The sequence below is a fragment of the Anarrhichthys ocellatus genome, unplaced genomic scaffold (genome assembly GCF_004355925.1).
Source record: "Anarrhichthys ocellatus isolate YVR2014 unplaced genomic scaffold, GSC_Weel_1.0 scaffold84, whole genome shotgun sequence".
NCBI lineage: Eukaryota > Metazoa > Chordata > Actinopteri > Perciformes > Anarhichadidae > Anarrhichthys > Anarrhichthys ocellatus.
The window spans coordinates 1,197,842-1,221,877 of NW_022280114.1; the positions used below are offsets into that span (position 1 = coordinate 1,197,842).

A 24,036-nucleotide genomic window follows, 5' to 3' on the forward strand; every position below is an offset into this window, starting at 1 on the left:
ATTTCTCAAATTACAGTTGTTTTGTCTCTATCAATAATGGAGTTGTCTGCCTTATTTTGTTATGTGGAATATGAAAGTGAAGATTCATCAAAATGGCCATGTTTTCAATTACAGAAAAATCTAAATGTTGTTTAGCTTTAGGCTAGCCGCGGCTACAGCTGTCTTGCTTTGAGTTAGCTACTCAGCCAGTTACCGTGGTTTGACTTTATGCCTTTCTATGGCTTCATCATTTTCATATGGCAATACAGATGCCAAAATGTCAGTCGATTTTGACCAAATATGTAGTTGTGTTTGGGTCTGAAGGGCAGAATTTGCATCAAATCAAAGCCAGGTTTGATTTTGTGATCATATGTTCACGTTGGAGTTGGAGTATTTAGCCCAGACAGAGATCTTCTCCCCCAGTTTACGTTGCTGCCATCATCAGGAAGATGCTCTGCACCAGTGTGCCTGTTCTGGTCCCTGTAAAGCCCCAATGAGTCACAGGCTATTCTGAGGCTGCCAGTGCGTCTGTGTGCAATGTCTCTTTTGGGAGGACGGCTCGTCAACATGCATGACAAAAATGTGGAATGAGATGCAACGCACAGCCGCCCAGCAGGGAACGTACATATATATGGCAATGTGCTGTTTTCGGTGTCAGATAGTAACAGTTTTTGTAGGTCGCTCGTCCTCGTCCCGTCTGGCTGCGTGTGGCGTTGATGGGGGGAGGTGGTGCTGGACCACAAGATGTGAAGCTCACCTCTCCTGGCCTCATCTCACCGACTGAAGTCTGACGTTTCCTGCTGTTATTTTGGGACGGCCTGCTGTCAGGCTGCTCGCAGCATCTCGTCTCGGTGCGGCTGAGGTAAAATGAAAGGCGGCTCCCCTGGCAACCTTCAGGTCACGTCAAATGAGCGAATGTTTTCTTCTACCGCTGAACAGAAGCACCTGTGCCCATTCTGCCCATCTAGTCCCCCCCCCCAATTAACTGAACTGGGGGCACACAGTCCACATGGATCATCGATATGATGGATGACAGTGTTGGGGAGCAGAAAGTGAACTTTGTTCTGCCGTCTTTCACGGACGGCGAGTGAGAGACATCTCTGTTCTGTGACAGGACAGCGTGTCCCCTCAGAGGTCCCTGTCAAGGTGCAGGCGCCCAGCCGTCAGCTCTGCACTGGAGGCTTTATCACCTTCGCAGATGTGATGCGCAGTTAAACGCACTGTTAATAAGTACGTGTGTCGCGAGGCTCAGCTGCTCACTGTAGCAGCCGTTGAAAGTGTGGATAAGGTCAGTGGACTCGGTTTGCCGGTGTTGCGGCTTGGCTGTCACAGTTCAGAAAGTGTAGTTTATTGACACGCACAGTGATGAACACAGCAGTGATGGAAAAACATGCAAAAAAAAATCAAAATCAAAGACGAGCACAAGTTTGTGCAGGTGATAAAACAAGAGTGTTATGAAAAAATATTGCCTCAATCATACAAACACTGAAAAGCGTTGGAAGTCTGTGTACACTGTGTCCTGCTATGGCAGGACTTTTATTGTGGTTCATTGCGTCCTTACTTTAATTTCCTTCAGTATTGTAGTACATGTTTCTGTAAATGAATACAGAAGTTAGTTGCAGCGATGTGGTTATGGGATATTTCATCGATCCCAGCTGGGAAATAACAAAGAAAAAAAGGCATTTGGTGTCTTCCTATTGAAAGAGGACCTCTCTCTGCTCGTTTCTTTAGAGGATTGCCCGCATCCCTTTTGTCTTTGTCTTTCAGGAGCCTTACTACGTGCGGTGCGTAAAGCCCAACGAGATGAAGTCCCCGGTGCTGTTCGACGACGCTCGCTGCGAGCATCAGGTGGCCTACCTCGGCCTGATGGAGAACGTGATGGTGCGCCGAGCGGGCTTTGCCTACAGGCAGCATTACGCTCGTGTCCTGCAGCGGTAAGATAACGTCGTGGCGCTCTGTGAAGCAAGAGTTCTGCAGCGTCCTCCTACGGTCAACTCCTCCGTGAGGAAGTTGGCTTTTTTTGTCTGACAGCAGCTCGTTTTACCACCAGGGTTGTGTAAGATCTACCAAACTATGCAGTACCCCTTACTCCTATGATACAATGATAATTAAAACTAATACCATAAGAGTTATCTTACTTAATATGAATGGAAGTCTCCAAATTACATGTAACAGTAAAGAAGCATGACGCATGCAATCTTTTTCATTTAACTCTAAAATGCAGAGGACGAGAACATTTACAAAATCAAGTAAAACCAGATTATTTTTTTATTGTGTCCAATTGAGACTAAAGCTCTCTTTGTAGATTGCTGAGGAAAAATACTTAATTTTCAAAGTACTCCAGGGATTTTAGATGATGTGATGCAGCAGAGGCCAAGTTACCCTTACGTTGATCACGATCCACTAGATCCTACACTTCCCATAATGCAACTTGATAGCTTCTTTCTCCTTTTGTTCATATTTAATAATCATCTAATCTTCTTAGACCTGACAAATCTCCAAACCCACAGAAGATATTATGCAATGGTATAATAATACAAGCTGAGTAGTCCTTCCCATGGCTAGTAAATGTACCTTAAGATGTGAAATTGGTGAAGTGTAGTGATGTTGTAGATGCCGAACAGCACTCTTGTTGCACATGAATGTCCGCAGGTACAAAATGACGTGCGAGTACACCTGGCCGAACCACCTGATGGGCTCGGACAGAGAGGCCGTGGAGGCCATCGTCACCCAGCACGGTTTCCAGGACGATGTGGCGTACGGACACACCAAGCTGTTTGTCCGAACGCCGCGGTCTCTCTTCACTCTGGAGCAGGAGAGAGCCGCCCTCATCCCCATCCTGGTGCTCTTCCTGCAGAAGGTCGGCCATATTAGTATCAGCATCACTGTTTTATTTGTCTTCATCGTCTGAAATGTCGGATCCCCACGGATGTCTTCAAAGACCGTGCATGCACTTTGATGAGGATGTATTGATCCGACAACTAATTGACACAGAGACCTAATTTAATGTCACGAGCAGCTCCGATCACGTGATCTCAGTTAATTCCTCTGCCACGTTATCTTCTCCAGTTCCCAACGCGGACCTCTGGGCTTCAGAGCGGAGATCGCTCCTGGTTATGTTTGACTGAAATTCATCTGCCAGCTCGAATCCTAATTTCCTGAAACAATAATGGGGATAATTAATGAGATCCAAAGCTACAGTTACATTCCAGTCGATTACTTCACTCGCTCAACGAAAAACACCCTTCCCCTTTCTCTCTCCCCTGACCTGCTTTGATGACTGCAGAGAAGTCTGATTCTTTAACTGGAGCACGACTTCGTCCGCAGCTCAGTGGGACTCTCTCTTCGCTCTTCTCTCGCTTTCTGTCTTCAAAACGTCCCCTCTTTTCCCCCCAAAGGTGTGGCGTGGGGCTTTGGCTCGTAAGAGGTGCCGGCGAATGAGGGCCATCTACGCCATCATGGGCTGCTATAAGCGCTACAAGGTGAAGGCCCACTTCTGGGAGGTGGAGAGGAGGTTCGCTAATGTGAGAACCATGGCCGACTACGGGAAGAGCGTGGAGTGGCCGACCCCGCCTGCAGCTCTGTCCCAGTTTCACAACAACACAGTCAATCTGCATCGCAGGTCAGATCCCAAAGAATTAAACTCATGCACCATAAAAAACAACAATGTGAAATATTTTTGTTCAATATTGAGTCTTGAACCATATTTTACTTTTAACAAACTCTCAGCAAAGTGAGATAAATCCAGGCGACAACCTCCGGTTCTGAAAAGTCAAGTCAACGCAGAAGTGCCATAAACTTGCATTCTCTCTACTGGCTCCTCTGGTTACATAGAGAAGTCTGGTTGTATAGAAGTCTATGAGAAAATGACTCTACTTCTCTCTTGATTTATTCCCTCAGTAAACATTGTAAACATGGGTTTATGGTCTCAATCTCTAGTTTCAAGTCTTCTTCAATACAGCATGATGTTCATTTAGTAAATTATGATCCATTTAGAGTCAAACAGACCATAAAGCAGAGTATGCTTTAGGGCGGGGCTACCTTGTGATTGACAGGTCGTACAGATCACTACTACATCACTCCTGCGCAGTCCAAATATGGTAATTTCCATTCAGTGGTTGCAAAAAACCAAGATGGTGACTGATGAAACTACAGACAGCAGCCAGTTAGTTTAGCTTAGCATAAAGACTGCAAATAGTTGGAAACAGCTAGCCTGGCTGTGTTCAAAGCTCATACCTGAGACTCCGGGCAGTTACTGCGGTCGGCCAGGAAATAGTCCAGCACATAATGGCCCTCAAAAATTACAACAAGCTGTTTGTACCATTTGGTTTAAGTACAGATTAAATAAACAAGATACAACACGTCAATTGGTGAACTCGAGAGGTGCTGCTAGGCAGACTTTGTTACATTTGGACAGAGCTAGTCTAGTGTAGTTTATTTACTCACACAGTGTTGAACACAGCAGTGATGAAAACAGAATTTTAGGCAAAATTTTGAGACAAACACAATTTTGTGCAGGTGATTAAGCAAGACTTTTATGTGAAAATATCGCCTCAATCATACAAACACTGAATCAGTCCAAGTATTGGAAGTACGTTTGCACTGTGTCCCGCAATGGCAGTACTTTCATTGCGTTTCATTGCGTCCTTACTTTAATTTCCTTCAGTATAACTGTATATGTTTCAATGTAAAATGGTGCACAAGCCAAACAAACAATAGAATACAATACAAACATTTGGTTACCAGTGTTCCTTCCTCTCCTGGCTGTAGCTTCTTATTGAACACACAGACGTTAAGGTGGCATCGATACTCTCATTTAGCTCTAAAACATTTCATTTGCATTGAAAACTAATTCTTTTTTCTCCTTGGCGGATTCTCTCCAGTTTAAATTCATTCTCAGCAACCGCAGAATAACGAATGATTCTCTGGGTGTGTGAGTTTTGGATCAGCATAGATATGTTTTGTCACTGCGGATAAAGTTTATTTTTATCCCTCACAGACCTAATCTTGAAGCCGTTCCTCCTACTGTATTGTTTTTTTTTTTTTTTTTGGTTGCACCTTTGATGTATTATTCCGCCCAAGTGACATGCTACCTTGTTCCCATCCCTTGTTGTTAGGTGGTGGGCGAGGCAGATCGTAAAGAACATCCCCCCGTCTGACATGCCGGAGGTTCGGGCCAAAGTGGTGGCTCTGACTGCTCTGAGCGGAGAGAGGAAGGACTGGGGGGTCAGCAGAGCCTGGGAGAGGGACTACCTCGCCAATGTAAGAAGATTTACATAAAACTAATTCCAGTTAAGCTTGGAGATTCATTCTTGACCTTGGGAAAACAAAGCTAGCTTTTTTGATTGATTTATTTATTCTAGGGCAGCAACTATGATTAAGTGCTGACCCATAAATAGTATTTTTATCGCCATCACAATATGACTTTTTTTATTTGCAAGACAAAAGATAATACATAAACAGAACAACAGAAGGAGTCTTGTACCTCCTTACAGAGCCAAACACAAACATACCCTTCAAGGTAGAATGATCCTAAAATAAAATATAATAAAATAAAATAATGTATAGACTCGTACAAAAGTAATCCCTCAATCGTCACCTCTGACCCCAAATAATGTGAGGCGGTGTCTGTATCTGCAGAGACCCCGTCCCCTGCCTGTATTTTTTGTGTCCGGGACGTATCTGGGCGTCAACCCCCACAAAACCGTGCCGACCAGTTGCCAGATTGTGAGCATGCAAGAAAAATAATAAATCCTCTGTGCCGTGCGGACACTTCTAGTTTCAATAGCTTTTACTTAAGTGTAGCGTTTTCTCCTCATTTTCACTTCACTCACTGTTGCCGAAAACATTTGCCAAGCACTCCTCGCCACGAGAGGACCTTACCAGTTCAGTGTGACTCTCCACACAACAAAATGCATGAAAAATAACTGGGAAAATCCATTGGATTCTTTTTTTCACTTGAATTCATCACAGAAAACAAGACTTGAATAACCAGCAGTGTGTTGGAGGACAGACATCATCCGTGGTTGTCAATGCATATGGCGCATGTGACGACAAGCCTCGCGGAGTGACCGAAGGAGGATGGTGCTTGTGAACACAGCCCTCCTTTAATGAATCCCACAGTCGGCTCATTTGACGGCTAATCTGAGCTCGTTTGGTGGCCGGAGGCTTGAGAGACGCCTTCAGGGAGCCGAGAGCATGACTGAGTCACTCCCCTCGTTAGTTTGTCAGGCGGCCCGTGACTCGCCATCCTCCTTCAGGGCTCCGGCTCCACAAGCTTGTTGTTAATTCCACAAAGACCTACAGAGGAGTGCATGTAATGGGGTATGCAGGGGGGCCTGAAACGTGGCTTGTGTGCAGCTGAAGTCGCTTTGGAACGACTGTCTGGGATCATGAAAGGGGAAAGTTAGACCAGTTAGTTTGTGTTGTGTGTTCTCAGAAACCTTCAACGAGATCACAAGGATCGGCAAGTTTGCCCCATTATTGTGAATGGGGGTGCAGGCAGAGCATTCCACAGCCTTGGTGCTACTGCCTCAAAAGCTCGGTCACCACGGGTCTTATAAGGGTGAAGTAAGTACTTCAGCCACATATGTAGGAGCCTGACCGTGTAGTGCTCTGTAAGTGAGAGGGAGTATTTTAAAGTGGATCCTAAATGCTACAGGGAGCCAGTGAAGAGATCGGAGTATGGAGGTGATGCGAGACCCCCTCCGCTCACTCCTACCTTTTCTCAAGAATGCTGTAAAGTGAACCGTGAGTGGAAAAAAACGTGGTGTGGTTGTTCGCCTCGCTCAGAAGCCATCTGTTACATAACAACACTACCTTAGCAGCAATGGTAGTCAGACGGCGTCTCGCGTTACAGCAGTTTTACAACCGTGTCGGTGAACTTTAGGCAACGTAACGGCACCAAAGGCGCTCGCTAGAGCCAGCGAAAACACAACTATTCTTAGTTTCACGTTATTGTCAACTAATGAAAACGTAGTTCTGAATATTCTATTTCATTTCTGCTCATAGATTCCCAGAAATGCAACACTGGCCCTTAAATACATCCATGATATTGGGTTTATTTGTTAAACATCTAGTTCCGAAAACATTAACATTTGTCTTTAACAACTTCCACTCTCCTCTGAAGACTCCCCACAAGATTTTGGAGAACTGGCTGCAGAGATTTGATCCCGTTAAGCCAAAAGAGCATTCATTGATAATAACTCAGGTCGGCCACTGGTGTTGGGCGATGAGGCCTGGCCTGTTCAGGTTCATCCCGTTGGTGTGGGATGGGGCTCAGCGAGTTCTTCCACTTCAAACCGGGAAAAACAAATTGTTCTTTATGAAGCTGGCTTTTGTTTCCTCTTCTTTTGGAGGCATACCAAAAATATCATCGAATGCTCTAGCATTTGGATTTCGCCTCACTGGCACTGAGGAACATGTCAACACAACAAAGGGATGTTCCCATACATCTGGTCACATGCTTTGGTTGTTTCAGTATGAATACATCTTTAGAAAATATTTCAAGGGAACATTTTCAATGGAATCTTGCAGGAAAACAACATTTAGGGACTGGAATATATTAGAAACGGCTCTGTAAAGGGAAGACATTATAGTGACGGCTCCAGTCTATAGGAGGGAGACTGCGACATGGCGACACGGCTTGAGATTAGCGGCCCCCCCGACTGCATTTCTCATCAGGCAGTTTAGCTCCAGTATCAGCCGCCCTGCTCCGCCTCCAACGGCACGTCAAACATCGTGGCTGGTAACGGCAGCCCGATGCCGCGAGCTTTGATCTGCTGCTTATGGAATTAAGGTGATTTAAAAAAAGAGGCTGAGAAGAGGTCGCCCAGAGCATTACGACTAACGACGAGATACACTCCCACACCACCGTACTGTAGCTGCCGGCTTCTGTGTAATAACACGGGGTCTTTTCATTTCTGCAGGTGAGAGACTGTCCTCAGACCAGCTCCGGCTTCGTCCGAGTTTCCAAGGAGCTGAGGAACAAAGACGAGTACACTCAGGTCCTCTTCTCTGGCTTCTGTAGGAAGGTACAGTATGTGAAGTGGGGGAAGAAAAAGAAACATCATGCTGACATGTAAATGTCTGTTTTGTACAAGGAGTTTCTGTCTTTTGCTGCTTCCTTTTAGCCTTGGGATTGATTTTTCTTTTTCTCACCTGCTGTGTTCTCCATTCCACCCCGTCGCTGTCGGCTTTTGTGTCGGCTCGTCTTTCAAGATTTCAGAAAGTAATATAAAGAAGTTAGATAAAAAATAATCAGAGGATTAATCACGAAAGATTTCCTCAACCTTTCAGATATCCTTTTCATTTTTAAAGTCTGTTGGGATCTCCACCAAATGCTGCCGGGGCCCTGCTTATTATTTCACCTTGTGATTAACTCTTATCATCTCCCTGTGGATAATAATGGCCATGTCTTCCTTATCAGGGATTGCAGAGAGAGGGCTTCTGCTAAATTCTGCAGCTTTAGCCAAAGTACATTTGAAGATATGCAGGCTTTGATGAAGAGAAATAAAACAACCTCCGACACTGACAAACCCACCAGAGCCTTTGTCTTTGTATCTGATCCTTCTATTTATCCTTTTGTTGTGTTTTGTTTCGTGAGTGTTGCTCGCTTGCAGCTCCACAGGGGAAACTTCTGTTTGAATTGAGAGTATATAACCCAAAAGATCCTTCGAGTTGCAAAAAAAAAAAATGCAAAAGTGGAGCTTAATCCTTGTCTCTTTTCCCTCCTCTGCTCTCTCAGGTGAATAGATTCAACAAAAGCACCGACCGAGGCCTGCTCATCACAGACAAGTGCGTCTACAAATTGGAGCCTAAGAAGCAGTACAAGGTTCTGAAGAGGTTTCCCTTGGATGCCGTAAGTACTCACACGGGAGATATACGCACGCTTTGACACACATTGACACAACGTTCATCTGAAGCCGAAGCGCTCCTCAGTCATCCCGGGTATGAAAACACATACAGTATCCAACCCATGCTGTTGTATTAGGCACAACGTGACTGGTTGAAGCTCAGAAAAATGTATCGCCACGAAAGGTTTGCGTTCTGCGCGAAAGTATTCGAGACAAAAACAACAGTCGGAAAAAACGTATTGATGTGCGAGTTCATCACACGGACAAAAGGGCCCTGGTGTGTAAATGCTTTAAAAGGGAAAAAGTTCAATATAGATAAAATAATGCCAGCATAATCCTTACTCCTTACACTAATATCAAAGGGCTATTTCATATACTGCAAGTGGCAGATAAAAAAAAACAGAAGAAACGGTCATAATCTAAACACCAGAGGTATATCCTTACTTTTTATCCCTAATGCAGGTCAGGCCCTAAAGCACTGGTTCTTACATTTCCCTCTTAGCATCTCATTGTGTTTATGTTTGTGGTCCTGCCTGATAAACAACCACATCTTTCAAACTCTTCTCACGTTCCACCTCATGAACTTTCCCAGGGGACCAAGAACCTTTTGAGGAACTCCAGAACTAAATCTGCGTTTCGATTGGAGGAACCGGCGACAGAATTTCCGTCATGTAGGCTGCTCCGGGAAATGTTCAGGACCTTCAAGGGCAGAGTTTGCATTGTTGAAAGTCGCTGTTTGGGCAAATTCTGACCTTCGGCAACAGCAACTTGTGTACCACTTTATTCACAAAACATAGAAAGACTCTTGGACTGATATAAAGACGAAGGTCGTACATTTCTTCATTTCATTTTAAGAAAGTGTGTTTTGACTCAAATTAGCTTTTGACCTGTTTTGTCAAGATTGAAGAGAAGAAGAAGAAGAAGAATGTGTTGCCATTGGTGTGTCAGTTAGGGGTTGTGTTTGATATGTGAGGCCGTGGTGGTGCTTTGACATATATTCTTAGCTTTAGAGATTCCTCCCGTCTGGGGCGAACCTGGCTCATTTCACCGCCCAATCTGAGAAAGTGGATCAGGGATCTCTCAGGGGCCGTTAGCTCTAAAAGTGAAGAGAGAGGAGATGACAGCTTTATTTAATCTGATGCTTGGGGTTCTTGAAATAGCTTTGAGAGCAGGATTTTTTTTCTGTGGTTTGATGTATTTCTGAATGAATTGAGATGTTGAGCAGGGACCTTATGGACAGCTGGGATTTGATTTAAGCGTGTTAAGATCTGGAACGTCTTGCAATACCACATGTACTTTGAGAGGTGATAGTGAATCGCTGTAGCGTCCAGTCTGTCCTCAGTCCAACATGAGAGGAGAAAGAAGTAGAGCTGTCCCGAGGGCTTGTCGATCACACTGGAGGTCCAGGGTCCATATGCGTTTGTTTATTGAATTAAATCCATATACTGTATATAAGAAGTAGGATTAGACAGCGTCACCTATTAGTTTTTGTGGACTGACGTTTTAAGCCTTGAGTCCGGCTATTTCACCATTGCCATCTTGGATTATGGCCGCCGCCGTGTTGTTGTTTTTTTCGCAACCAATGAACAGAAGTTACCATTTGGAATGCAGAGGAGTGACGTAGAGACGGCGTATACGGCTCTGGTAGCGGCAGCGACCTGTCAATCACAAAGTAGCCCCGCCCTAAAGCATACACCCCTTTATGGTCTATATTTCCCTAAATGGACCAAAATCTGCACTTGTTCTATTCTTGTTTGTTGTTTTTTTTCATCACAATAAATGGCTGAATGCTGAGGGGACAGGTTGTACCAGAACCAGGCCTTGACGGTGTCGGGTCCCCGCTAGATTAACCTGTGTATGCCGGAGGCCGTAAAAAGGCTTAATCCACTCCGTCTCTAAAATCTGTGACACTCCTCACTTTCTCTATCTCTCTCTGTCTTTATATATCTCATACGTACTGTTCTTCTGTTTCTGTTACATTTACTGAACTACTGTACTTGGATAACATTTTGAGATGCTTTACCTGACTGATCTCCATGTTATGCTACTTTATACGTATGTCTATTCCACAACATTTTGAAGGCAAATATTGTAGTTTTTACTCCACTGCATTTATTTGATTGCTTTAGTTACTTTGCAGATTCAGAATATTAAAACAAAAAATATGAATTAACGAATAAATGATGTGTTATTATAGATAATGCTACCCAGCAGTATATAAAGTAAACTCGCTCCACCTTTACCAGCTGCAGCATTAATGTGATGAACACTTAATTAATGTATCGATTATTATAATCGAGTAATCTAATATATGTGATTCTGAATAATGAGTACTATTACAAGTTACATGTTGAATGTAGGACTTTTATTTTTCAGTAGTACTGCTACTTTTCCTCCAGTATCTGAATACTTGCGCAGTAAGTCTGTACGATATTCCATCTGGGTCACACCTCATGACTTTCCCTTCACTGCACCTCAACCACGCGTGCACCACGGGCAGATTTTCTCTCACCCTACATACTGAGCAGAAATAATCTGCTGGCTTCGTTCATGGCGTAATTTCTGATCCTGGATGTACTGTGCCGCACTGTATTCAATTTACAGGTATTGTACAATGACGGTATAATCCTGACATCTTATACAAATTAATTCCCAGTGCTCGAGTGTGTCATCTTGAACGTCATGGTCAGTCACCTCAGCAGTAGTAGAACAAGCATCCAGGTTCCTACTAAACTTAAATTAGCAATGCAACATTTAAACAACACTTTCTTCTTCACTGCATTAAGTAAAAATATAGAGGTATCATTAGTAGAATGTACATAATGTATCAAAAGTAGATATATTTTTTATCTATGTTATATTGTTACTGATGCTCTAATGTGTAAGCAGCATTTTACTGCTGTAGATGAATAAAGGTGGTAGAGATATAAGATAATCTTAATGTAGTATTACCTGCAACTGTACTGGAGGATGGTAAACAGTGACTCCCTGAGCACATGCTTCGCTGTGGCCCTAGACTTAGTGCGGGTTGGTGTCGTGTCTGAGTCTGACTTTGTGGCGTTTGTGTCCCTCTACAGTTGACGGGGCTGAGCGTGACCGACGGGGTCGACCAGATGGTGGTGTTCCACACGTCCTCCCAGGACGACGTCCTGCTGTGTCTGCAGCGCGGGGAGCTGTGCGCCAACCAGGATCGAGTGGGCGAGCTGGTGGGCACGTTGGTGGACCACTTCACACGGTCAGTTCACACGGCCGGAACCGTTTCGCTGACGCTGTCCCAAGAGTTCTCCTCGAGTGAGACACACAATTACAAACAAAGTGCAGATGAAGCATTCTTTCTCTGTTGGGTCCTTTCCATAATGTTGTCGCATTTATGATAACAGTCTGAGCATGTCCGCTTGAAAAACAAGCACTTTTAGTGGACGTACATTGACGGTGAGGTGACTTATAGCTTGTTTAGCGGCTGCAGTCTGCAGTGTTCTCCCTCAGTGCTGCATCAATTTCATGTCCTCATTAGTCCCTTAGACACAAGCATGGAAAAATAGGTAGAAAAGTATATATATATTAATAATCCAGTTTCATTCATTCTATTTCCCACTCAAGCTCAACCACGAACAACAATTCTTCCAAATCCTAGCAAGAGATATTTGATTCGTCACAAATCTATATTGACACAAGTTTAAACTGTAAGATAACTGTAGTTATCTTACGTTCGAGTAAGTTCTTAAGTTCGGACGTTTTATAGTTGTGTATTCACGTTTTATAGTTGTGTATTTACTGTAATGCCACCTGTTTTTATGAGGCATTGTGTCGGGAGTAAAAATGTTTGAGCTTGTGGGCTAAACCCCCCCCCCCCCCCCCCCATGAAAAACCTACAAGACCACTACTAAATGAATCCCTCTAATATCTTTTTCTTTTTCATTCCCACTTTTAATATAAAGAACCAAACAAATGCCTTAAACAGAGAGGATGAATGAATTGGAGAAAACATGGAGCCTTTTCGGGTCTCGGTGTCGCACGAAAAGGCGAACAGCACAGCATCAGACCAACGGAGTTGCTGGTCAAAGACCCCCGGCTGAAACGAAGTCTATTAATGCAGCACAACAATTACGCAAATCATACTATTGGCATTTATCACTGTCATAGTTGTCGGCGCCGGCACCCTGCTCTGAATCACTGCCGCGAAATGAATCAGTCACGCTGACATTTATCACGTTGATCACTCGGACCCTGATTTGTCATCGCTGTTTCTAAACCTGATTCACATCCACCCACATTCACCTCTGCCAGACTTCATTTGAATGGCACAAGTTTTCACACAGAGCAGACTGTTTTTGTTGTAGTGTGTGTGTGTGTGTGTGTGTGTTGTTATTAGTGTGGCCTGCTGAGACAGCACCCAGTCTGCGGTGATTGGTCTCCCAAAGTATTAATCCTGCCAGGACCGCAGTGAGTGACGTACATATACTAACAAACACACAGTGGAGCTCTTGTGGGGATGAAGATGATGCCAAAATCCACCAAAGACTTTGACCTCTTTATAGTTCAGACTGATAGTAGTGGTCAAAAAGTAGTTTGAAGGTTCATCCTAGAAAACAAGGTCCAAGCACTTGGTGTTTACTATGAATTCTGCTGCCATTGCTTGTATTATCAGTACTATTGTTACATAGAATGACATAGTAATGTCACATGATAACAAATATCTTCATTTGTTTATTCGGATCTCTTTTAGCTCAAGGCCTGTCTCCCAAGAGTCCATATTAAGAAATCGTTTAAGAGTTTAAGAGTTACTTTCATTATCCTTCGATCTAGGGATTTATTGTTTTCACTATAAAATGCCAGAAAAGTCGATTAAGAAAATGATTGGCAGATAATGAAAATAAACAGCATATAGTGTTGGTGACATACACTTAGGTGCCGGTTTATTAGGTACAACTACAGTAGGTAGAATAACTGCAGTGTGATACACAACAGTCCTGCAATGAAACCTACCTTTATAATAGTTATGATGGTCAGTTTTTGTTGAAATTGTTGAAGTGACGTGTTGATACACGATCATTTGTATTTTTGTGGTAATATTTTGTCCGCCCCACTTATATCAGCCAGGTTAGCCTAAGTGATAAGAGATCAAATGTCAAATGAGCTGTCATCTCACTCGTACCAGCGTGGCGTTTCTTATGTTCTTCCAGCTCAGAGGCCGGCCAGACGGCAGATGCACCTGGTGTGTTTCCACTTTTATGAGTCTTCCTGTGTGCTGCACCAACAAGGATTTCCTCTAACCTACGATCAGTTCTAATCAGAGTTTAGCAAAACTAGCTTTATCAAGAGTAAAACCCGGGTTTCAAATGAAGCAGAGCTCTGTTGCACAATTAAAAACAAATCTCACTTTAGTAAATCCAAGTTTACACCAAAATGAAATGGAGTTGAATCAGTATGGAGAGCCCTGCTTACCCAAAGTCAAATAAATCAATAAACTCAACTGGGTGGAGTCTGTCCCTTAACTTCCTTCGAGGAACTTGATTATTTCACTCGATCCATCTTAAAAAGGCAGCCATTTTTGTTTACAGTTCTATCTCCTCAAGTGTAAGTTTAATACTGGGTCACAGCTTAAATTGGAGTTCAAAGTTTTGACACAACAATTAAATTGAATCTAGGTTTAGAGTGAAAGACAAAGAGAAAATGTTCTCTTTCTTAATTTTAAGCTAGTTTTGGAGTTTGCAACATGATCTCAAGTTAAACCGTGATTCCATCTGGTTGATAGATTAACCCTTGTTGGTGCAGCCTTAGATATTTGGTCTGGGATTGGTGGGGGGGTTACAGCAGCTGGGTGTCGCTGTTCGGGGTACGCCGGACGTCGCGGAGGAAAGCCGACCATCGGGAGTCAGTTTCAGCTCTCCGCCTGCCTTTGTGCCACCATCTGCGGTGAATGGAGGGGGTCGCGACCTCTACTCATGAGACAAAGTCAGGGGTGAGCTGTGTAAGTGTGTGAGCATGTGTTGGGGGGGGGGCATGACAACACACAAACACACTCCTCTTGTGCTTCCTTCTGTCAGGAAATGAGATCCCAGACTTCTGGGAGTCATGCGCATGTCATTCTTTAGTTTGTGAGGTTTGGAGATTGGTCAGGGGAGCAAACAGTCAATGGAGCGATTGTGTGGTTTATTTATTTTTTTGGTCTCATCTCTGGAAATCAAACAGGAGAGAGTGAGCCTGTGAGTATTTGGTGGCACAGTGAGTTGTACAAAAGTGGGTCAGCGAAGGCAGCGTTGGAGGCACAAGGTAGAAATCAGACTTCAAAGCCGCGCTGCGTCGTCGGCGAGGACGAGCCGAGACAAGCTGTCTGGTTTTCTGTCATGTCACATCCGTCTCTCCATCCTGCGGCACGGCCCGTTCCTCCCCGTCTCTCTCCCGCTTTCCCTTCCTGTCACCTGGGTCTGAGATGACGGCATGAACGCGGCGTGTGTTGGTATGTGTCTGTTTACTGTGTGTACTGTGTGTGTGTGTTTTGGAGGGGGTTGGACTCGTAGACCATCTGCTGGGACAGCTGGGGGGGGGAGTATGAGTGGGCTAAAGGCAGGATTTAGGGTATGATCCGCCCCGGCCTTAAAAGATTGAGGAGGATTCTTTACTTAAAAGGCAATTTGGGGATTTTATTATTTTTATTGACCGCGGCCAGAGACTGTTTTCTGGATCGAAGTTTCTGTATCAGCTGTGATGCAGAACCAAAACCAGTAGCAGCTAGTTTGTGCCATTTTTAAAGACGCACTAAAATGAATAATGCATGTCAAAGTTTATATTGACAATACAAACACATCTCTTTTCTGCTGTCACTACATTCAGTGTTTGAAAAGTTCTTTGCCAAGTCAGATATATGTAAAAAGAAAAAAAGGCATATTTGAGTATTTCTTAGTTTCATAGTAATTCCCCTGAATGCAGCACACAGCCGATCCTGACTTCTACTGTAGGATGTACAGTAAGTTGTTGTGTTTTGTTTGTGTTGCCTCCGCTGCATCAGAGAAGCAAACAAAGTCAACAAACAGCCTCATCTTTATTTACAATTCTGCCATCTGTCGAATCCATCTTTAATCACAAGGTTGGCGGTTCGCTACCCGGCTGTGACTGTCTGCATGTCGTAGCGTCGTCGATTGAGACATTGAACCCCAAAAAAAGATGTCAAATTTAACAACGTTGTGCTTGAATAAGGTTTTTAAAAGCTTTCTGACGTCACTTTTCAGATAGTTTGTGTTTTATGATTGTTTGTTCGGCGTGGTTGAAGGCAGCAACAACAGCCTAGTTTACTAACAGGGCTGCGCGGCATGCAGCGGGTCAGATGGTGTATTTCACAAACGCCCGTGTTTTCTCCATGTTCGCACATATAACAGATTAAAAGTGACGCCCCAATTATATATATCTAAACTTCTCTTTTCTCTTTCTGTAAAACATTGAAGTGTTTTGGTTGAATCATCCGGCCCTCGAGGGCGCACACATGAACTCATCCAAACAAATGTGATTCGGGGTGACCGGCTAACGCCTCACATTTTATGAAAGGACACTTGATTAGCTCGTGGGCAAATGATCCCCTCCTCCTTGCCTCTTGTTTGTTTTTCTCTCATCTCGTCCTCTCCCAGCTCCTCTCTCTCTCTCTCCATCTCCAGCATCGTCTAAATCAGCACTTTCCTGTTATGAATATGGAAAGACCTGGGACGGTGTTGCATTAATAGCGATCTTCTGGGTCACCCCCTCCCTTTCCCAGGGAAGTAGCGAGAAAACAAGATGATTTCATTAACCTCAAAGCGCACGCGAGTGGTCTTGTGATGTGGCTTTAATGGCCTGTTACTGATGATGGACTTGTTGACTTTCTCGTTTGACCTCGTCGGACGTCAACAGTTTGCCGGTTAGGGAAGGCCGTCTCTGTTCTAAATTCACTTTGTAGGTCGTGAAAGGCATCATCCGAAGCCCGAAATAGCCTCCTCTGTTCCTCTGCCTCCCCTCTTCCTTTCCCTCCCTCAGCGGCTGTCCTCAATGTGTTCGTCTCTCGGCCGAAGCAACAGGAGAGGCAGCTTGTGATCCGAGCTCTCCTCGGTCAGCTCGTCCTCTCGCCCGCTCACTTCCTGTCCCCTGTTTTGTCTTCTTCTTAAGTTTTCCCCCCCCTCTCCACAGCTTGTTATTGGTTCTAGCATTGGTGTCATACACGGCTCAGGGTCGGCGCTCGTGCAGTGTTGATCTTATGGAGACTAACAAGTGGTGGAATGTAACGTTCAGGTACTGTAGGCTACATCAGTACAACTTTGGGGTATGTTGCTTGAGTATTTGCTTCTCAGGATGCCACTTTATACTTCAACCCCACTACAATTAAGAAGGACACACTGTACTTTGTTTTTACTTCACTGCAGTAATCTGACAGCTTTAGTTACGAGTTACTTTACAAAATTGAGTGTTTTTCACATAAAACAGGAAAATCCACTTCTGAAACAATGACGACTGACTGGTTGTTTCTCACGTAGAAACATTTCACGGCTCCATCATCACTAATGTCAAGCAGCTTTTCCTTCTGATGATTTTAATAGTTTTGAGGTTTGTACTGTTTGTACTGTCAATGCAAACATTGTGAAGGTGTCACTTTGATTTGTAAAGAAATCAGAAAATAGTCACAATTACCCAGAGCCCAAACGATGGATCAATGAATGGAGAAAATAATCAGTAGTAGTCCTGTACAACATAGTTCAAAATTAGCTCCATCTCAACCAACTACAACAGAAAATCCTGCGTTTACATGAATGCAGGAGTAATAATAGTATAACAGTCACAGGGGACATTTGTCAGCTTTGAGTACTTTTTCATGATCGTTCTTCATACTTTTCCTGAAGTAACGCTTTAAAGGCAGGACTTTTGCTTCTCATAGTGTTTGTACAGTATTAGTACTTTGATCTGAATACTTCCTCCACCACTGAGAGTAACTATGGCAACAGCTTTTAACCCAGGTGGAACGTAAATGGTGTATTAACACCGACCCATTTCCTTCTCAGGTCTTGTACAGCTGGCAGATCATGTGGCTCAGTGCTTTTAGCCTCAGAGTAGCCGGAATCAGTTGATTACAGCCGGTCTTTAGCAGGAATTTCTGTGACATATGAGTACATTAGAGTTCAGTATCTATAAACAGAGCTGGCACCACATTTAGTTTCAGTGGTTTAATGTGTTCGTCTTTCATGTCGTGACCAAATGCTCTTATTAGTCTTTCATGTCTACGTGAATAATGTTTCAGTCACATAGTAAGTTCTGACATATCTTAAGAAGCTTTGTATTTTTTTAAAATAATAATTAAGTAAATATTGTCATATATAAGATCAACATAATGCCGTGATAATTACTGAAATGCAGATTTTGTGACCCACCGCAGCCCGTTTCTGAAGTTTTTCTCGTCTCAAACGCAGTAGTTCAAGTGGACACAAAAGATGTTTTATAGTCATATGACCGATATAATGTCAAGTCAAATATGTCACCATATCTAGTACACACAAATAAACGTTTATCCCTTATGACTTACAAAAGCCTCATTCATACAGGATTAATATCAGAGAGGGAAGTGGGTCGTAAAATAATAAGACGTCCTTCAAGACGTCATTTTATCCGCTGGCAAATTACCGGAGCTGTGCGGGAAAACCATGTGACCTTCGTAATAGTACAATACCTAGCATTGTTTTCAATAATTAGTACTATAGTTAGGTAATCTATTTAGCTGTAATTTCATCCGCAACACAAACTAAATCTAAAAACGACTCTTTCTGAGTGTGGATTAAATGTTCATACGATCAATGAATACTAGTCGTACATTCAAACATTTCTGCCCAATGACACCAACAATAAATTGCCTACACCAGCTTTAACAAGAGATCTGTCGGGGTTTTTTAAGTTGATGAAACTCAGAAACGGTGAATGCAGCTCTTTGTTTAGTGATGTAATGATAACATGTTTCAATACAAAGTGTCTCTGTGGACTGGATTTAAGTTACAGGAGGACAAGTGAGTTAGTTTTAAAGATATATCAATAAGAGCCTGCTCCCACGATCCTGTTGAGGGATTAATGTAAAGCTTCAAAATGCTCTGCTGCGATTTGAACCCGTATTTGAGCAAATCAATCGGCACACTACCTAAATCTACACACAAAATGCAATTCTAACAGGACGGATGATGTTAATCCATTAAAAAAGCATTAAATATGCCAGAACATGATTTTCTGCTTTTCCCTGTTTAACCAACCCTTTGTAGTCGAGCAAAAAAAAAAAAAACATGATGGGATGGGTGGCATGAAGCGCACAGACAGTGAACGCTTCTCATCCTATTTTCCCGATGAGCTCATTCCCACACGTTTACATCAAAGACAGATTTCATAAAGACGTCCTGACTGGTGCCTCGCTTGTTAAATCTCGGGGACTTTCTTGTTCGAGCGCCTCAAAGCCTCCTGGGCGCACTCACGGAGTCGGCGACTGACCTCGAAACTGCACCGGCATCAAAAAGGCCTCTTTGTGGATTCAAACACACACACACACACACACACACACACACACACACGCTGACACTGCCTTTTTTTTAAAATCCACCTCAAGAGTGCAACAAATGGATTCTTCAGCAACATTTCCATTCGTCACAACAGTCTCACCGCAGTGTCGAGCAACACACAGCAATTTGTCGGTAAAAGGGATTGTATCTTTTATCTTTCTTGAGTTGTCATTCAGCTAACGTTTGGAGCGAGGTGATGAGTTCAAAAGCCTGCTGCACAACCCCCCCCCTGACAGCGATCGATCGTCTCCCCCCTCATTGATAATCAATTTGTTGAGACGCTCGACTCTCCCTCTGTGAGCTCCTTCACTGGTAAAGGAAGGAGCTCACAGAGGAGCTCGGCGGTCCTCAGAATTAATCAGCGCCGAGGAAATGATTGAAGTTAGTGCTATTAAAGTACATCACACTTGATGACACACATCTCTGATTCAAGTCATGTGCGTGCACAGGACCACAGTGTTGCATCTTAAAGCATATTTGCACCTTTTACAGAAGCCACTCTTCATGCGTTAGCTCTGCTGTTGACTACTATTTTCTTTCCCAGAATGCCCCCCGTGAGGAGACTCAAGACGCAGGGGGCAGCTGGTTGAGATAGGCGCACGGTCTCTGATGACGGTGATGGTAATTTTAATGGATGATGAACGCTGTGACGCAAAAGCAGACCCTGTGATGGTCCGCCTGCTGTCACCCCGCGCCCAGAAAACTTGAGCGGCCTCGGCCCACGTTATGCCCCTGCCCCCCCCCCCCCCCCCTCCACTGCCGGCGCGCTGCAGATGCTGCCATTGCCCCAGAGATGGTTGCCAGGCAGCCGGGGGAAGTGCTAATTAAGATTGAGAAGGGGAAATTGCAGGCTTGTGTTGAGGAGTGGGTGTCGAGTCGGGTGGGATGGAAGAATAGGGGGACTGTGGGATGGAGGGGAGGGGCTCTGATGGATGGAAAGCCACAGGTGAGTGTGAGATGGCGACGATTTTTTTTTCTTTTTGCTAAATGTATTAATTTATTTACATTTTATGAAATATGCTTATTGGATGAGAAGATACCCTTTTCATTTCTATCTTTTCAATGTAAAGCTGCAGTCAGCAGCCGATTTGCTTAGCTTAGCATAAAGACTGGATACAGGTAATTAGCTAGCCTGGTTCTGTCAAACTGTAACAAAATCCACCTTTCAGCACCTTTAAAGCTCACTAATTAACATGTTATATCTCTCTTGTTTTATCTGTACAAAAGCTGAAGTGTAAAACTGACAATACACTGGCAATTGGATTTAGCTTCGGAGTTCGTCTCAGATTTCTTACTTGCTATCAAGCTACTAACCAGCCAGGTATTTTTTGTGGGATTCGTACCATTAGTATGTCAGAAAGATTTGGAGAAATGACAGACGCTATTGTTTCTTTTGGGGGGAAGACAGTCTCGGAAAAAAGAGTGATGGTCGGCTGTATTAAATCGTAGCCTTGGATGATCTCGGCCTCCACAGTCTTCCGCTGCACATTGCTCAACCACAGGCCTTCACAGCTGATCGTCCACTCTCCTCGGGGTGCAGCGAGAGGCCTTCCTCGACACACTCTGCCGGTGTCGGGTTCCTCTTGTGGTAGCCAGTGTGATGATATCAGGATCGCACACAAGATCCAAACGCAGCGGAGGTCACTGGGTTTCTGTGTCGGGGCTTGTCCCTGCTGCAGGAGGGCAGGACAGCTGGTTTAGGGGGGTTCAGCGAGGCGACGGTTGAGGCTGACGAGGGGTCAAGCGGAAAATGGAGAGCGAGGCCACACCTGTCGGATGGCGATGATGAACAGCGACACAGATTTGGAAACGGGCCGTGACTTGAGTTCAAGTTCTTTTTACACCAGGAAAGCAAATAATGTGACACCTTAAAGAGACACCTGTTGTTTTGAAGTTCAAGCTGGAAGGCATCAGCTTCCTGTACACAAACTGATGTTTAATTTGACAAGAAAATTGTTATTAATCCCCACTGATGTTTTGTCTCTTAGACCTACTGTATCTTGTTCTAAACAAGCCGGGTCCTGACAAACTTTCCTGCAAAGTATAATTCGTTCAGATTTACCGGTATGGCAAACAAGACAGACGGGGGGGGATAAGTGCACCTGCACCGTGTTGTTGGATTTGCTTGTTTTCGTTACCTCGCTAGCTAGAACATAAAAGTGTATTTACAGTTTCTTAAGCAACAGTTTCATCATTCAGAGTATATTCAATACATTTGAAGTGTTGTCCGTATGATGCTCTCACCTGGTGTAGCTCTCTACTTCATAATCATATTGCCAGCACTATTGCATAACGGCGAAAACAATATGTAATCTGCTTGAATGAAGTTCACCTTTTCAAAAACGGGACATCGTCTCATTTCCAGTCATTGTTTTTCGAAGGGTACCAGTCTGTCTGGGGAGAAGAGGACACTAGCAGTTTGAGGCAGTGCACTTGGTCTGTTCTTGCCAAAGGAGGGGGGGGGGCTATTGCCAAAGGTGGCCCTGTATGCATGAGCCAGCTCTGCTTATCAGTCACATTATCGACATTCAGAGGCCTCCACAAATAGCCGCTTGGCAAATATTGTTCTGCGTCTGCTTTTGTAACGCTGGCAAATTGAGTTAATACAAAGTGCGTCCACGGAGAGACAAATGGCAATCTGAATTCACCCACAAGAGAACCGGGAATATCAAACCATGCACTCATGGTCGCCTGGGCCTCGGGCCGTGACGTAGGTGGATCCGGTGTAAAGCTCTTTGTATGCACACTGCAGAGCCGGCTTGTGTTTGCGGGGTCGCCGAGGCTGAGGCTGAGGCTGCAGGATCCCAGAGGGGCCGAGAGGAAGCAGCGACTTCACTGTGGATCATCTTCAGCTGACTGTGCAGCGACCGGCCTGTCGAGCAAGCAGAGCCACGCTTCCTTATCCCAGCTGTCAGCAGAGGGATTGGGTTGGTGGTGGAAGGTGTGTGTGTGTGTGTGTGTGTGTGTGTGACGCCACAAGCACCTGCACTCTGGACGTGACAGTGATCAGTCAAAATCACCGCTAGGCACGGGGGAAGTGTGAAGTGATCAATAACATGCTCCATGTGGAGAAGTTTCAGGGTTAACGATGGGATAAGGCTTTCAAACACACACCTGTCAGGTTTAACGCATAATATGCTTTGAACCTGGATGCTGTGGATACGTGACGCAGTGAATCAGTTTCATGTTGTGATATCAATGTTGGGGAATTTGGTTGCCTGAAGACAACACAACTGCTCCAGTTTGGCAGTGCTTTGGTTCATTGTTTAACTTCTCTGTGAACAACGGCATTGGTGAAATAAAACGCATATTTTATTTTTATTAGACCCACAGAGTATATGTTTTTTTGACACAGTTTTATCTCTTATTTCTAAGTTGGTGAATTTCCCAATAAAATGCTCTTACTTAAACCTACTTAAATATCTAAAATTGCAGCAAAAGTTGAAACAAGGTCACTATTTTCACTCGTCATGCATCAGCGCACTGACCTCATTGACATACATTAAATATTTTAGTGGTAAATTCTCCCGTGAATGGGGCCTTTAGTGATGGTTCGGGATTAGGAAACAAGGTGAGGATTAAGTTAATAGGAAAGGCAGGCACATGTAGTTCAGAGGCTGTGGGAATAAACTTCTTTTTTTTTTAATCAAGTATAGTAATACAAAAATGTATGTTTTGTCTTTCTCTCTTTCAGTGTAAGAAAAGTCCAATTTCCTGTGAAGGTTTGCCACTCAGCCCTGCAGCTTCACATGCGGGGCAAACCAAAGAGTGTCACCGTAGAAACCAAACCGGGCCAGACCAGCGCGGACTTCAAGAAGAGCCGAGACGGTTTCGTCCTGCTCGTCCCTGCTAACTAACAGCTTGAACTCAGGACCACGACTAGACCGCTGCAGTTCTGCATTTGGGGACCTGGCCTTGAAAAGCAACTGTTATGCAGCAAAGATTGTTTGAATATTTGAAATGTCGACCCAGAGAGCAGAGTCCGTTTTCTTAATCCTGAGCTGCAGGAGGACAATGTTCACCGGACAAATACAAAAGTGTTGAAGAGAGAAATTATGTTGCTGTAGAGAGAGAGAGACACAAAGCTGTCTTTGCTTTTAATGTTGCATAAGATATTTGAAGGTATTTTTCCAAGACAAGGTGGAACAAAAACAGACAAATTGTACGTCGAAATGCATAAAAGAAATCAAGAGAAAACCTTCCAGATATATTTTTGTACATTGAGTTGATTTTTTATGAAATGAGAAAAGTCTTTTGTGTGCCTTGTCTCATGCTGTCAAAAGTCAGACTGTGACAATTATTCTATGTCAGAAGTAGTAAAAAGGGAAACGAGAAGAAAATAAATTATTCAAGATTTACTTAAGCGAGCTCTCTGTGTGTTGATTTCTGCCTAATGCTTTGCCTCGCAAAAATACAGAACACTGTAGACCAGTCTACATTATACAGCGATTAAAATGTATTTCTCAAATGTGCTTTGGGCCTTTGAAGGAAGACATGAAAATATAAATGGAACAGGTCAGGAGCCTTGTGGTGTTCTGTGAGCGAGAGGATTTCCTGCAAATACGGTCAGTTTTCCATCAGCTAAAGCTGTTGTGTTTTGTATGTTACGCTTCTCCAGCCTGCAGGAGGTGACGTCCAATCCTAACCGGCCT

General features: G+C 43.9%; 1 protein-coding gene across 1 annotated transcript in view; it reads left to right on the forward strand.

Moving 5' to 3' along the window:
• Positions 1-23,742, forward strand: part of myo1g (myosin IG) — a 40,160-nt gene extending 16,418 nt beyond the window's left edge. The window contains exons 15-22 of the mRNA XM_031874822.1: positions 1,747-1,913; positions 2,632-2,839; positions 3,378-3,601; positions 5,097-5,241; positions 7,908-8,012; positions 8,726-8,839; positions 11,912-12,069; positions 23,079-23,742. Coding sequence (XP_031730682.1) covers positions 1,747-1,913; positions 2,632-2,839; positions 3,378-3,601; positions 5,097-5,241; positions 7,908-8,012; positions 8,726-8,839; positions 11,912-12,069; positions 23,079-23,241 — 1,284 coding nt within the window. The 3' untranslated portion in view covers positions 23,242-23,742. The remainder of the gene's footprint in view (positions 1-1,746; positions 1,914-2,631; positions 2,840-3,377; positions 3,602-5,096; positions 5,242-7,907; positions 8,013-8,725; positions 8,840-11,911; positions 12,070-23,078) is intronic.
• Positions 23,743-24,036: the final 294 nt, after the last annotated feature.